The following is a 15,416-nucleotide window of genomic DNA, read 5'->3' as shown; positions in this document are numbered from 1 at the left end:
GGAAAGGGGAAAGGAAGGAGAAAGAGAGGGAGAGACACATCGATATGGTTGCCTCTTGCACACACCCCCAACTGGGGACTGAATCCGCAACCCAGAGACATGTGCCCTGACAGGGTTTCGAGTCAGCAGCCTTCTGGTTTGCAGGATGACGCCCAACCAGCTGAGCCACACTGGCCAGGACACAAAGTTCTGATAGCTCAGTGAGTGAGGCTTCAACCTTTTCAGATGCCTTACGGTATGCCTGCACTGGCCACAGCATCCTAGTGAGCAGTATTTGATGGGGAGTGGGTAGAGTGAATTTCCTAGTGCTATTTTCCTTTTTTTTTTTTTTGTCATTTTCTATTTTGACTCAGATGCCATGCCTGTTCATTAACAACACTGATTTCTTAGCTCCAACTGTAACAAGCAAACAAACAACAATCAAACACAAAACATGAAAAATGAACAAAAAATCTTTAGGACATATATAAATGGAAAGGTTTCTAGATATGTAAATTGAAACATTATCTGTAAGCACAGCCTCTTAGAGACAATGGAGGCCTTAGGAATCACAGAAGCTGACCTAATTCTCTTTATAAATGGGAAACTGTGGCCCAGCAGGGTTAGTTAGACTATTCCAGTGTTAAAAACTTAGTTATATATTAGGACCTGCTGGAATATAGATCTTTATTCTAATGCTTTGACAACTTCAGCACATTCTTTCCTACTGATTGTCCAATAAAGGTTCCTTCTAGCTATGAACTGGTTTAAGATGTCATTTATAATGCAAAAATCATTCATAGTGGTGTTGTTTTTGTTTTTGTTTTTGTTCTTATTTCCTGTTAAGGGAGCTGGCCTACATGATATGTACAAGATTCTAGGAGGCAGAGTCTCTGAGTTAGTCTAAGAACTAATGCTTTACCTGGAAATAGAACAGTAGATAGAGGTTATACAAGAAAGATGGGCTATGTGTGGTGCTCAAGTATAACAGGCTCAAAGTTTCAGTTTTTAATTATGATGTACTTCTGGATATATCTAGAGGACAAGTGGTAGACTGAGGCTAGGTGTTGTGAAGGTGAAGATGAAGAGTATGTGTAGCGGGAGGAAGAACTGAATTACGCAGTGTGGATAGCCCACCCACCACATAGGGCCCTAAGATTTTCTCCCTCAATATCTTGTTACTTAACAGTCAGGCAAAATGGAGAGTTCCTGGAAGACTCCATGGAAATAAAATTGATGTGGAATATCAGGCACTAGACTGTTTTTTCTTAGTTCAATTTTTTTGTTTGTTTTGGCACATGTAGAGGCCTATAAAATTACCATTGTAGTCAATATATGAAGCATTTTATTAACCCACTGAAGTTCCCTCATCCCTTTGCAGTCAGGTCCTCCTTTCCCTCCTACCCAGCTAAAAGTCAAGCCCTGCTCTGATTTCTATCACTGTAGCTTAGATTACCTATTCTTGATCATTATATAAATGGAATCACAGAGTAATCACTTTTGAATATGGCTTATTTAGCTCAACATAAGGTTTTTGAGGTTCATTCATATTGTTGGGTCCATCACTAGTTTGAGGAACTTGGGCTTTATAATTAATTTAATTACCATAAAAAAACAGGCATTACAGTACTACTCTTATGCATAAAACACAAAATATGTAAACCAAAGAGCGCATCGTGGGTGAGAGTACATCTTCTAAATTTAAAATAATTGGTGTTTTAAAATCCTATTGCATTGCTTCCATCCAATATATGTCACCTTAGAAAAATATGAAGTTGGAAACATTATTCAGACAAGTAATACCTTAACAGAATGTAAGCTCCTTGAGGGCAGACATTTTTGCTGGTTTAGATCACTAAAGTATCTCAAGGTCCTAAAACAGGTCCTGACACAGAGTAGGTATCCGGTGGATTTCTGTTGAATAAAAAAAAATCAAGGAAAGGGCTTTTCTGATTTTTCTTTTCTGTTTTCAGCTTCTCCGCAATGGGGACTCTAACATTAGTCCTTATGTTGGTGTGAATATCTTGATTGCGGTGGGAGCTACCATCATGATTCTGGGCTTCCTGGGATGCTGCGGTGCCATAAAGGAAAGCCGCTGCATGCTTCTGCTGGTGAGTTTTCCAGGCAAACCCCAATGCCCATCCCCACTGTCTGCCCCACTGTCTGCCCAAAGGGTTTGCCAAGATTGATGCAATTCTAACTTCTGTTTAGAGGGGTTGATTTTGGAAGCTAACATGTTTCGCTTAGATGAGAGGACACCCTGAGAGAAGACAGATTTTAGCCTGCATTTATTCATTATTATGGAGTGCTTGCTACATGTCAGATACTATGCTAAATGATGCAGAGACAGTAAGACCATTGGAACCCGTTAGGGAAGATGGACAAATAAATAATTAGCTAAAGTGGGAGTGGCCCATGAAGAAAATGGCAAGGATATAAGAGGGAACTTTAAGCCAGAAACAGAAGTGAATAAGGTATTTGTGCCAGTGAGGTTGTGATGAGCTTTCCTGGGGGGGAGGGGGGAGTGGGGGTGGGGCGGGGAGGCAAACCTGGCTTTCCGGAGGAACTACAAGGCCTTGGGTGTGGCTGGCCTGTTTGAGGTACTGTGGCACCTTGGGTTTGACTAGAGCGGCAGAGGCTCTTTTTGGTAAATGTTGGGAGATGGATCTGAATATGCACCGTGGCAAAATCATATTTTATGCTAAGAAAATTTAAGGGAGTGAGATAATCATGTCTGTCACTTAGAAAGCTTCAAGGAAGATGGATTGGGTTGGGATAACCCACAGACTTCACTTTTAAAATATATAGAAAATAATGAATGGATATAAAAAATACATTAGACATAAGAGTTTATCAGAGTTCACCTAGACTTGTTTCTCTCATAAAATAGTATTGTGTCAGTCCCAGAAAAAATATTTTTTAAGTGCCTGTTTATTATGAGGGAAGCTAAGGACAGAGTTTTAACAGAACTCCAGTAGCATCCATAGTGGCTACTTTTAGATTACTAAGGCCTCATTTGCAACTGAGGATTTAATTACTCAAAGACTTCGTTTTAAAAAACAATTTGTGGGCTGCATTCTCCAAAATTATGGTTTCATAGCTCTGAAGCCGGTTTCAAGAACATATATAGATAACAACAGCCTGGTGATTCTGGTAGTGGTAGAAACCGTGTTTTGCAGTCAGTTCTGCAGTTTGTTTTGAAGTTTGTGTTTGATGAAGAAAGAGGAGAACAACACATTGAAATAATTTCATCTTAAGTTTTTAAACTTTTCCCATTTGACATCAATACTAATGCCTACAATTCTATGAATGAATTTTCTTTTAACCACTTTCTATGGTCAGTCTTTGGAGCAAATATTTCTGAGTAGTAATGGTCCCCTAATTTGCTTCTTGAAACAAAGGGTAGAATAAATAAAAAGTGTGGCTGCTACTTCAAATTGTAATATGCTCCAGACTGCAGAAGGAAACACCATGCTGAAATATTCGAATGTGTTCCTGAATGCACTGGGGATAATATGTATTCACTTTTCTGTTCTTTTTCAGTTTTTCATAGGCTTGCTTTTGATCCTGCTCCTTCAGGTGGCAGCGGGTATTCTAGGAGCCACTTACAAATCTGAGGTGTGTACACCGATGATATTTGATAATTTTGGAAAAGCCTGAAAAATAGATATATTACCTTCTGGCATGAATAACTTAACAAATACTTTTTAATTTTCAGTCGGAGCAAATTCTGAATGCAACTCTCCATAAAAATGTAGAGCTTCTGACTGCAACAGGTGAAAGCGCAGAAGCATTCCAGAAAGCCCTGGATGAATTTCAAGAAGAGGTAATTATAATTCATAGGTCATTTGGGGGGTTAGACATAGTTCTTCTGTGTTTACTTAATTTTTAACAGGTGGATTCCTTAAAGATTGAAAAATATCTCCATTTTGCAGATTTTGACTGATTATTCTGTCACAATGCAATAAGAAAAATCCAAGAATATTTCTTTTTTTCCCAGCATCTTACAAAGTTCTAAAGCAGTTTAGAAGGACAGAGATTATGAAGATATATTTATGACAGATTAAGCTTCAGTTGGGCCAAATCAATCATTGTTTAATATTTATAGTGTGCTTAGGGCATTTGGAGAGTCAGTTTTCTCTCTCTCACTCTCTGTCCATGACTGCTCCCTCTCTCTTAAAAATAATATTATAGGACTACTTACTAGATACCAGTCTTTACATTTAAGAATCATTTAAGTCTCAAACAACTCTATGAGGTGGTTAATATAATTATCTTTATAATCCCCATTTGACAGATGAGGAGATTAGGACTTAGAGAGGTCAGACAGCTAACAGGTGATGGGGTTGGAATTTGAACCCTCATCTGACCAGCTGACTCTTTTTTTAATAAGCACACCAACCCCCCATTAGTTACTTAGTTTATTTACACTGCTTTGCTATCTTTAGGGTAAAGTCAAAACTTGGGCAGGCATTGAAGGTATTCTACTGTCTGACTCCTACCTAATATTTTAACTTTCTCAAACATGGCTCCAAAACGCAAACACTCTAGTCCAGCCAGGTTTGTCTATCATGGTGCTTTAAACAATTCCACCTTTCCTCCTTTGCATTATTCTCCATCTTTGGGATGTACTTACTACCTTTCTTGTTCTTTTCAAATAATACATGTACTTTGAGGCTTGACTGAAATATTACTTTGTGGAACTCCCTCCAACCACACCTTCCCATGTATATCCAAGTCCGGTAATTAATGTGTTCTTTCTTAATTTGAGACAAAACAAACCTCCCTAGAATTTGCATCATTTAGTACTAGCTCTTCCTTCTGGAGTTTCAGAAGAAAAAGAAAGTCTACTGATGGTTCTATACACTGCAACTTCTTTGAAAAATCCTTTCTTGAACTATTAGGGAACTTTTTTTTTTTTTTTCCCAGAGCATTACCCAGTTCCCATTTGGATAGACTCCAGCTTATAAAAATTCTGCCTACAGCCTCATGTCTAAGAGCCAAAATTTGATATGTATGGGTCCCTGTTTAACTTTGTGTTGTGCTTTACCTAGCTTCCCCATAGCTGCATCCCTTGATCCTCTCTTCTCTGGGTCATTCCCACTCTGAAACCCAGATTTACCCAGTCGTAAAGCAAGAAGAATTTAGGCAACTCAGTTTCTCCACTGGGTGGGACTGAGCATCTTTGATTCGCCCTGGTAGCTGACTGGGAACTGAATGTACTACAGGTAAACACTGGGTCTCTGGGTTAGGTCCTGAGTCACACTTCCTGCACATTGTTCCTGGTCCAAAGTCTCAGTGCCGGTAGTGGGATTCTAAATGTTCTGTTTGTTGGAGTACAGTTCTGAATTGCTTTCTTTCTTATATACTGATGCTATATCTGAAATTGCTTGTGTTCATAGGACCATACTTCCCTTTTAAATGTGCATTCTGAGTTTTTTTCTCTTTCTGTTATCCACCAGGGCTTTCTCCTTCCTTCCTCCTTTCCTTCTTCTTTCCTTCCTTCCATTCATGCTTCATTGAAAAGACTACTACCTCAAACTCTGTCTTAGTGACCTGGGGCTTCACCACACATGGACAGAAGTTCTAGATACCAAGTGGCTTTCTCTTTAGATTCCAGGGAGTTCCCATACAAATTCCCTGCTAAAATACTAATGAAATGAGCCCCCTTAGATTCTTGGTGATGACTGTCTAGAGATTGTTGTCTCATTCCCTGTGCAGTACCTTATTCATCTAGCTGTTATAAATCTTTAAACAAGTTCTGACCAATTTCTTCCCAAACTGCTCCCACTTCTGATCTGGTGACCAGGTGTCATGTCATGTTTAGCCTTTCTACCTCCTACCTTGTCTTCTGTAAGCATGTCTCTATCTATACCTCCCTCAGGAATCCTGAGATATATTAGTGGATGGATCTATGAGTGCAGATAGTGGAATTTATATTCTTTTTGGTCTGGAGTATATATATCAATTAATATTATTCAAGATTACTTAATCAGAAAGAATAAACAATTAATGATGTCTACTATGGGAACAGGAAAGGAAGGTAGTTCAAGATAGCCCTCTTTGCTAACATTAATTGAACTTGGGACCAACCGAAACCTCCAGCTCTTCGTCGTACAAATGCCTGCTGAGTCATATATAGGGTGGGGCAAAGTAGGTTTACAGTTTTTCATATGGAAAATAATACAATAGTTAATAAATAATGACACAATAATAAGCTGTTTCCAGTACTCACAACTGTAAACCTACTTTTGTGCCACCCTGTATTTGTACAATTGAGTCTTTGAGCCAAAGCACAAGACTTTATATCTGCCTCAGTTAAACTTGCTAGTTTAAGTCCATTGTCTGAACTACCTTTGGAACTTGGTTCTGTTCTTCGTTGTATGAATCATCACTTCCAGTTCTTTGAAAGAACTTGAAAAGATACTTTCCATATCTTTATTTAAATCATTGATATCAATGTTGAATAGATCATGTGCAGTGAGAGCATAATGGAAATTACAACTGCAAAACAGGAACACAGTAACAGCTGACACATATTGAATGCTTTCTACAAGCCAGTCACTGGATTAAGCATTTCATATCGTCACATGGGTTTTCTCATTTTTATCTTTGCAGCACATTTTCAAATTGATACTATTATTAGCAACTATTATTATCTGTATTTTACAGATGAAGAAACTGTAGCACAGAGAGGTTTAAGTAACGCGGGCAATGTGGTCACCCAGGAAGTGAATGCTCTTTCAATATTCTGGCCTTGTGATGCATCTGAGCCTGGAAAATTACCCAGTGCTGGTTCCATTTCCTTCAGCCCTTTTGCTCCACCTTTCTGCAGGAAAAGTTTTCTCCTATTCTACTTGGAGCAAATAGGACAAGATGAGAGATAATTACTTCTCTCTTTCATCTAATAACATGTGCCATATACTCTGAGTCATTGGGCTTATCACATGCTTGTTTTTCTTCCCCAAACATGACTACAGAGTCCCCAGTGTTTCCCCATGTTTTGGTTTATTCTGGGCTTTAAACTTTCTGACATTATTCTAAGAGTTTAAGCTCTCATTTGTGCCCCTTTCTCTCTTGTGCAGATGTCCATGTAGAATTTAATCTTGTGGGAGGCCCACTGAACATCTTTTTTGGCTTTTGAGAGACAGACCTCTCAGCTTTTTCCTCTTGGCCTCCAAAAGTGATCAAAGATCATGAGATGGAAATTTCATTTTTAAAACTTCTTATCTCTTTTGAGAAAAAGTTCTTTAAAGAGCTCTTAATTTGCTCCTGAACTCTTTGGGAGATTCTTCCCTAAAATCGAAAGTAAGTGGATCTGGTTCTGCTCCTCTTTTGTCATTAAAAATTGTAAGGTGAGTTTTTCATCTTCCCTCCAAGTTCCTCAGACTTTTGCTCCTGCAACCTATTTTTCTTCTTTAATATTAAGACCAAAAAGGAATATGCCATCATTTTTGCTTCCTCATTCAGAGAAGAAGGTAAAAATACATAATATTTTGGTATAAGAAACATTTTAATAATGGTTTCAGGGGAATATGAATCAATATATTGACAATGTCTTTATTTTCTTTAGTGCCTGCTTTTCATGTCTATTTTTCATCAAACAGTTTAAATGCTGTGGTTTGGTCAATGGACCTGCTGACTGGGGAAATAATTTTGAAAAATATTCCAAGTCATGTGAATGTCCAGAGAAGTCATTTGATTCTTGTATAATTTATGAAGGAAAAAGTGTTTACAGACAGGTAAGAACAAATCAAGTTTGGCACAGTAAGTGGTTCTGTTCATTTTTTTTCTGCAATAAAAGTCTTTAAAAAAAATTAAATTGCAGCAATTATAATGGGAATCATGATATAAAAGTCCCAGAAATTTCCAAAATAAAAAAGAAATCTTTTTTTTTTTAAAGATAAAAGCTAATATAAAAAGATGAAAGTATTTCATTTCTTCTATGAGTCTGGCATTATTTAAATACAACTCTAATAGATCAAAGTAACATGCTGCAAGGTGGGGCAAAGTACAGATAAGAGTTTATTTTGTCCTCTCTTTGGTGACTTTAATCATTATTTTTCTCTATTTTTTTCTATTTTAACAGAAGTTCTAGAAGTCTATGTTTTCACTTTAATTGTAAATGTAAAGCTTTTTTGTTTTTCTAATCAAAGATTTCTTTTCTCAAGTAATTATATAATTATAAAGAAAGGACTTGGCTTTTAGGGGTTTCAGCTCTGGATATTAAATTTACTTACCAATTTGTCTAATTAGTGCTCCAATTTCATAGTTGCCTCAGACATTAAAGTCAATTGAAAAAGTTAGGTTTATCTTTTATGTGTTGTTGATGTCATATTTCTTATGTCCCTTGTTGATGTCAATATGTGAACGTCATATTTATTATCACTGAATTCATCAAATATTTGTAATGGAAATCATGACATAAAAGTCCCAGGAACTTCCCACTTCCTATGTGCCAGACCTCCTACCAGCCACTGGCACTCAATTCCTGATTAGGGCACAGTGTTCACACTCATGCAGCTGATGCTCCAATAGGGGACAGGGGAAGATGACTAGGCAACTTCAATCCAACGAACTCTTGGTATTTCTTGGGTAGGAGCAGGAACAGGTGTTATGGGACCCCATCTAACTCAGTTTTCAGGATTCAAGGTATGGCTTCCTAGAAGACATGATATTTGTCTGTTACTATAGGGTTTTATATAATTTGTTCCCCTTGCCTGAAAGGAATGTGTACAAAAATGACAACACTAATGATATTAATGTTTCATTTATTTGCTGTTATACTTCAGTGCCTACTATATGTCCAAGAGACACTTACAAGAACCAGACATGCTTCTGTATCCTCTAGGAGATTATAGTCTATTTGAGAGAGAGATCTTTAACAGCTATTATAATTCAATAAATTAATTTCTGTAATACCTTATGATTATATTCAATCTAGCACTGGCTTAGTAATGGCCTGAGGTTAATTATATATCAGGATATAGGAGGTATCTCAGGAGAAACATGTCTCCTGCTGACTAACATCCCTTTTACTAGTCTTATTAAAATTAAGGAAACTGTTCTGAAGAGCAATTGCTATTACTAGTATTTAACGTAACATGTGAGGGAGGAGTTATATATCAGAATACAGAGCTACCGTGTCTTTCATTGTCCAAGAAATATCAAGTAAAAAAAAAGGTTTTTTATATTCCTCCTTGTTCCCCTCCTCCCTACCTAATGTTAGTGGCACAATATCCACAGGAAGAGGGAAATAAATCTGGTGTAAACAAATATAGTTTCCGCTTCGGGTAATAAGGAAATTAGTAAACTCAATTTGAGATTGCTGTCTCCTATGAAAGATTCAATGCAAAGATGTTTTTCCTCAGGATGCATTTTGAAATAAATCTCTGCCATTATCTTAAAAATAATAGACATTCCCTCCAAATTCACACATAATTCAGCTGAATACAGGCTGATAGTTGCACCAGTTTCCCAAAAGGAAGGTCATAAATTTATAAAATACTTTCATCTACCTTGTGTTTTTTGCAAGAAGTCTGGAAACCAAGATAACCTGGTTATCTAAAGGCAAAGAGGGGGAAGAACTCCTCAAGCATAACAAGTATGACTCAGTAGGTCATCAGTCTCATAGTTAACCATAAATAATGTAATAATTTCTTTGAATGTTTACTGCTTTGGGTCAAACAAGAATGGAGAAACCCATTCAGGAATGAAGAAAAGAAAAAAAAAGATTGCTTTACTAAGCCTAATGGAGAACTTATATTTTATTTAACAAATAGCAATATTTTGTTAGCCTTTTGCACATATAAGACTATCATGGGGATGATATATTTTCCATCCATACAGATCAAAGAAGTATTACATTGTGTATTATTTTTATTTTTAAAATTATTCATGTAATTTACACTTTTTGGAATTTTTAGGTTGATCTGAAATGTTTTAAGCTTGGAATTGCATGCTAGTTTGAGTAAATTTTTAAAAATGTGGTAAAGAGGTAACTTCCCAAATTCTCTTTTATATCTAAATTAAGGACCTAATAATGGAAATGTGACTTTTTAATTTTTAAGGTAAAAATAAACCTGATAAGTATTAGGAAGGGATTTTTGAAAAACCTTGTTGTAAAAATGAAAATTTTCACAATGATTAGCTAAAACCCCAGCCAGGGAACTCTGCTGTAGATTACAGGCCTAAAAAAATACACAGTAAAGGTGATAACATCTCTAAAATTGTAAGTTAAGATGAGATTATTAATTATGACTAAAGATCCCTAGATTCAACAATGACATAGTTGAAGCAAGATTTTGCTCCTAAAGTGCTTTCTAATGTATGAACAAACCACAACAATTACAAGCTTTCAGAGGGCAGAGGAGCTTGAAGTGGAGAAAATAATCCAATTCCTTTTTGTTGACTATGTTTCTTGGTAACAATGTGAAAAAATTAACCCTATGGAAAAAAATTTTAATTTAAATAATATTGTCAAAATTTGATTAAAGATAACTTTTTATGTTTTTTTTAACAGCCATGCATTTCTTTTATAAAAGACTTACTTAAAAAACATATTATCATAATTATGGGAGTAGCGTTTGGACTGGCAGTTATTGAGGTACAGTATAATATTTCATTATTGACTCTTTACACTTATTCCCTTGCTTGTCCATTAATTCTTCTAATACACATTTATGGTGAGCCACATGAAAACCAGGTGCCTCAGTTTAAAAGCACTGGGTACCAAGTGCCCAAAGGCCAACATTCCCCTCTATTAGTCTTGGGTCTGAGGAGGGGATTACAATTGGATGAATTGAGCAGACCTAAGCCTATTATTTCTGAATGATCTCTCTACTGTGAAATAAACATTGAATTGATCCCCACATTATTCTTACTCCTGGATATCTTTTTCCCTTTGAAAATTAGTACAAGAATTAAAGTTAGAAGAGCTCCAGACCCTTCCGAAACATAACCTTTAGATTTTCTTATATATACTCCAGATTTTGAAACAGAACATACAAATTGAACTCAAGAGTGTGGGGAGCTGTTTTCCTGCTATTTTATTCTAGAGAAATCTAACAAGTTCTAAAAATTTGAAACAGCTGCTTTTGATTTTCTCACTGTAAAGACTATCTTCTCACTTGGAGAAGTTTTTAAAGAAGCTGTTCTTGAGGTTTATGTATTTACTCTCATCAATCTGTTGATGTTGATGAGATTTCTTGGCATTTTTTTTTTTTTAAGAACCTGAATGATACTTTTTACACAGCCTAAAATCTTTGCTAAGAAGATGAAATAAAACTATTTCAGAGAAGCATTTTTGGAATCACCCTAGGTCTTGGTGAATTTAGATATCAAGTGAGTCAAACTTCCTCGCATCATGTTCAGGGCATTGGCAAGAATCCTAAAGATGTGTGGGGTGTCTTTTTGGTTAATGTCTCTGAGGGCTAGTTAGCTCGACTGAGCGACACTGCTTCACTCTCATGGAATGCTGGATAATGCTCCCCTTGGGATTTCTGGTAGCTTTTTACTTCTTACTTGTGCCACATCACTGCCAGAAAGGAATTTTAGCAGGATCGAAGCAATTTATTGTTCTAAGTGGTCATTTAAGTTACTGGTGGAATTACCCAGCCAACCATTAGAACCAGCAGTAAATGGGATGTTGAATATTACTTCCTGGTAGCCAAGAATAGGTATAAATACGAAGCATTCTCTGCTGGAAACATGACTGTCTTTCCTTATGTCTGATATATGATCGAAGTTGAATGGTGCTGTGTATCAAGTCTATTTCTCTCAATTCTGCCTTCTGCGAAATGTCCTTTATTTTCCTGCTTTGTATTCTGAGTTAATGCTAATTTAGAAATAAGATCCGATGGCCACAGAGGTGAGTGAAAAATCACACACATATATACTCATACATTTATGAACATAAATTACACACTACATGTTGCTGTAAAAATGTATCCAAAAAATGTACATCAGTTTGTCTTATAGTCATTAATCCTAGTTGCCTGACACTTAGGCCCATTTTGAAGGCTTAACACTTAGGCCTTGTTTCCCAAATTCAAAGTCAAGAAAACATAAAGACCCAGAGAGAGAAAAATATTTCTCTAATAAATATTTTGAAGAAGAAAACAGGAGCAAATATCTCCATGCAGTAAATACAGCCAAACTATCTCTATAAAAAATTGTATAAAAAAATTACCCTCTGACATTTAAACCTTTGGCGTTAGCCTGTTCAGGAATGGGCTCTGATGGAGTGGGCCAGTAGTTATTTCCAAGGCTCTGCTAAGACCACATACCCGAGGGGTTTTTCTTTGACAGGATGCTGTGAATCTATGCAAAATGCTTGAGTTTGTAAGAAAAATTTATTTATAGACAGTTTTGGAATTCTCATTATCCCAAGTTAAAAAATCAGACTATCATAACTCTCCTTATTTGACTATAGCAACTTACAAGCACAATAAATGATCCACACTTTGTCTTCTCATTTTATCTAAGAGAAAAAAAAAGCCACTGACACCATAGTCACCACTATGTAGGGTAAATATTACCCTGATGGGATCCCAGGAATAGCACAGTTAATAGAGAGAAAGATGATAATTTTACATTTTTTATACTGTTCCCGAATATGGGAACTTATGCACATTACTTATAGCCAGTTTATCCTGTGTCTTTGCATACATTACCATACAATGACTCTCTTTTTAATCACTTGCTATTTTTATGAACAATGATACATTTTCTTTTCAGAGGCAGTGAGTTGCAAGAAAGTGGGATATTAACTGTCTAGTCTGCTGATAGACGGTGGGCTTCTATTTCAAGGATGGGACAGTGAAAATTGATCGTTGCCTAACCCCAGTATCTTGCCCACTTCCTCTATTCTTCCCTTGTATTTGTCTCCCAGACTTGAGTGTTGGGACCAAGTCAAAAAAACTAAATTTCAAGGCTCTTTGAAATCATTCTAAAAGAATGACTTTGAGAACACTCTGAAAATCATTATTTTTGCAGAGTATTGATGTCTACTTTTTTTTTAAAGAAGACAAATATTGGGCAGTAGTTCTCATTTGAAATGCATTTTCAGAAAAGAATCATTAAGCAGGACATCTTAATACAGAAGGATCGCTTGGGATGACTCAGCATAAATGGCAGCTCGCCTTCCTTCTGCCTCCCCTCAAAGCAGGCTGGTGGGGAGGAAACCTTTCATTTGTAATACACACCAGTCTTTCTACATCAAAGCCACAGCATGCAAGTCACCAACTGCAAAGACAGTAAGGGCAAATTTTAGGCTCCTTTATTCTTGGTAGAGGCACTTAATGAGCTGGAAAAGAAATGCCCTAGATTTTCAGCTGTGTTTTTTCACTTCAAATGAAATTTCTGAATTAAGCTTATTCTCCATAGATTTAGAAATTTTTAAAGAAAAAAATTACTTTTTTTTCATTCCTCTTGGCAGTGCATAACTATGGCAAGAGAAATTCTAGACTCCTTGATTTTCATGCAGGTGATCTAAACCAGATGATCATCATTTTTTTTTCTGGAAACAATAGGTGTATTGAGTGCCCAGAGGCCTGAGGTACCTTGAGCTGCAGGGCAGGTACCCCCCCAGAAGGGTGCATGTGTGCAGAAGTGTGGATGCTCTGTGGCAGCTGCTCCTGAATAACCAAACAGGGCAGGTTAGTGGTGGACTGGCTAGCTGAAAAGCCTGATTAAGACACAAAATACTCAGAGAGCTTCCTCAATGCCATTTTGTCCCGTTAGAGTCTCTAACATCCCACGAAGAGAGATAGATGACTTAGATAAATAAGATTAAGTCTGTCAATAGCCAGAATCTTTTTGTATATAATGTTCATTCTGTCTGTTTGTAATGTCTCTGGCATTTTCCCTTAAATTCCATGTTAATCCTATTATTTTATTTTCTAGATACTTGGTCTGATATTTTCTATGGTCCTGTTCTGCCAGATTGGGAACAAATGAACCTGTGGATGTGTTGAGCTATCATCAGTCAAATTCCTTTAAAATTTTGCTTTGGCTTTGTGACTTTAAATATATGAGTGCTGCATGTGTTAGGAGCAGCAACCTGTTAAAATTTCTCATGTAGCTAGACTGTATCGTTCAGATGTATTAAACATATTTAGGATTTTAGTAATACTAGGAAAATGTATGAATGTACATTTTAAAATAAAGTAACTTTCTTTACATCGGTGCTTTTTTGTGTCTGATCACTGTGTTCAGGAGGTACTGTGCATAAATTATTCATCTGGAGCCACCCAGTGGAACAATCTTCAGCTCTGAGTGACAGTTAAGGCAGTGCACACAGGCTTTTCAGAAGCAACACTTGGTGTTGTGTGGCCTGTCACCCATTAGTGATAAGATGAAGTTAAGCTGCAAGTTGGCAGATTGAGAGAGTGGCCAGTTCCTTTCTGTTTATGTCAATGTCTATGCATGGTGTTTCTCAGTCCTTTCTATTATGGGGACAAGAAAGCACTAAGGCTTTGGTTCCTCTCTGGACTTCCCTCTGGAACATAGTTAGAACAGCTTTTGTCTTTCTAGTTCTCACAGATATTTTTTACGTTTTGCCTTTTATTGAGGTATAGTATACACCCAATAAAGTGAAATCTTAAGTATACACCTGTGCAAGCACTATGCAGATCAAGACATAGGACATTCCCAGCACACCAGAATGCCCTACTGGTGTGCTGGGGCTGGCTCACACCAACTTGCCAGAGCAGACTGCATGTGTACCATGGTGGGATTGTTTACACCATGGAAACTGGCATATGATATAATATCAGGGATTTTGTGGGGTCTTTTGAGAGCTGGTTGTTAAACATTTACTAGTACGCCACTGCTCTTCTCAGCCAAAACTCCCCCAAAGATAACCACTTTTCTGGATTTTATGATCACAGATTCACTTTGCCTATTCTTTAACTTTCTATAAGTGGAATAGTAAAATATGCATGCTGGCTTCTTTTTCCTCAACACTTTGTGAGATTCATCTATATTGTTGCATGCAACTGAAGTTAATTCTCATCATTATGTAGGAGTTCATTGTATATAAATATATATCACAATGTATTTATCCACCCTCCTGTTGATGAGTATTGGGTTTGCTTACAATTTGGCATTATTGTGAATAAAGCTGCTAAAAACATTTTTTTAAAATGTCTTTAAGCATGTACATGTACTCATTTCTGGGCAGATATGCAGAAGTGTAATTGCTTTATATACATGTATTTAGATTTAATAGATTCTGTCAAGAAATTTTCTAAAGTGGTTGTAGTAATCTATAGTCATACTAGAAAAATATGAGAGACTCGGTTTCTTCTGATGAGGAGAAAGAAGAAGAAAGGCAGTCATTGTTAAATAGATCAGAGTGACTAGTAAAGTGTGGAAAACTGGGGGGTGGGGGGGCTAGCTAGGTTAGACAATGGATTCTGTGCTCCCTTATTGAT

General features: G+C 36.8%; 1 protein-coding gene across 1 annotated transcript in view; it reads left to right on the top strand.

Moving 5' to 3' along the window:
* TSPAN8 (tetraspanin 8) overlaps nt 1-14,162 on the top strand; it is a 52,908-nt gene extending 38,746 nt beyond the window's left edge. Inside the window, exons 4-9 of the mRNA XM_090273621.1 lie at nt 1,953-2,090; nt 3,523-3,597; nt 3,698-3,805; nt 7,587-7,721; nt 10,502-10,585; nt 13,885-14,162. Of these exons, the coding sequence (XP_090129747.1) occupies nt 1,953-2,090; nt 3,523-3,597; nt 3,698-3,805; nt 7,587-7,721; nt 10,502-10,585; nt 13,885-13,938 (594 nt within the window). The 3' untranslated portion in view covers nt 13,939-14,162. The remainder of the gene's footprint in view (nt 1-1,952; nt 2,091-3,522; nt 3,598-3,697; nt 3,806-7,586; nt 7,722-10,501; nt 10,586-13,884) is intronic.
* Nucleotides 14,163-15,416: the final 1,254 nt, after the last annotated feature.

The sequence above is a fragment of the Furipterus horrens genome, unplaced genomic scaffold (genome assembly GCF_987537825.1).
Source record: "Furipterus horrens unplaced genomic scaffold, mFurHor1.1.pri manual_scaffold_4, whole genome shotgun sequence".
Classification (NCBI taxonomy): Eukaryota; Metazoa; Chordata; class Mammalia; order Chiroptera; family Furipteridae; genus Furipterus; species Furipterus horrens.
Note: the sequence above shows the minus strand (reverse complement) of the source record. Positions and strands in the feature narration are given on the sequence as shown.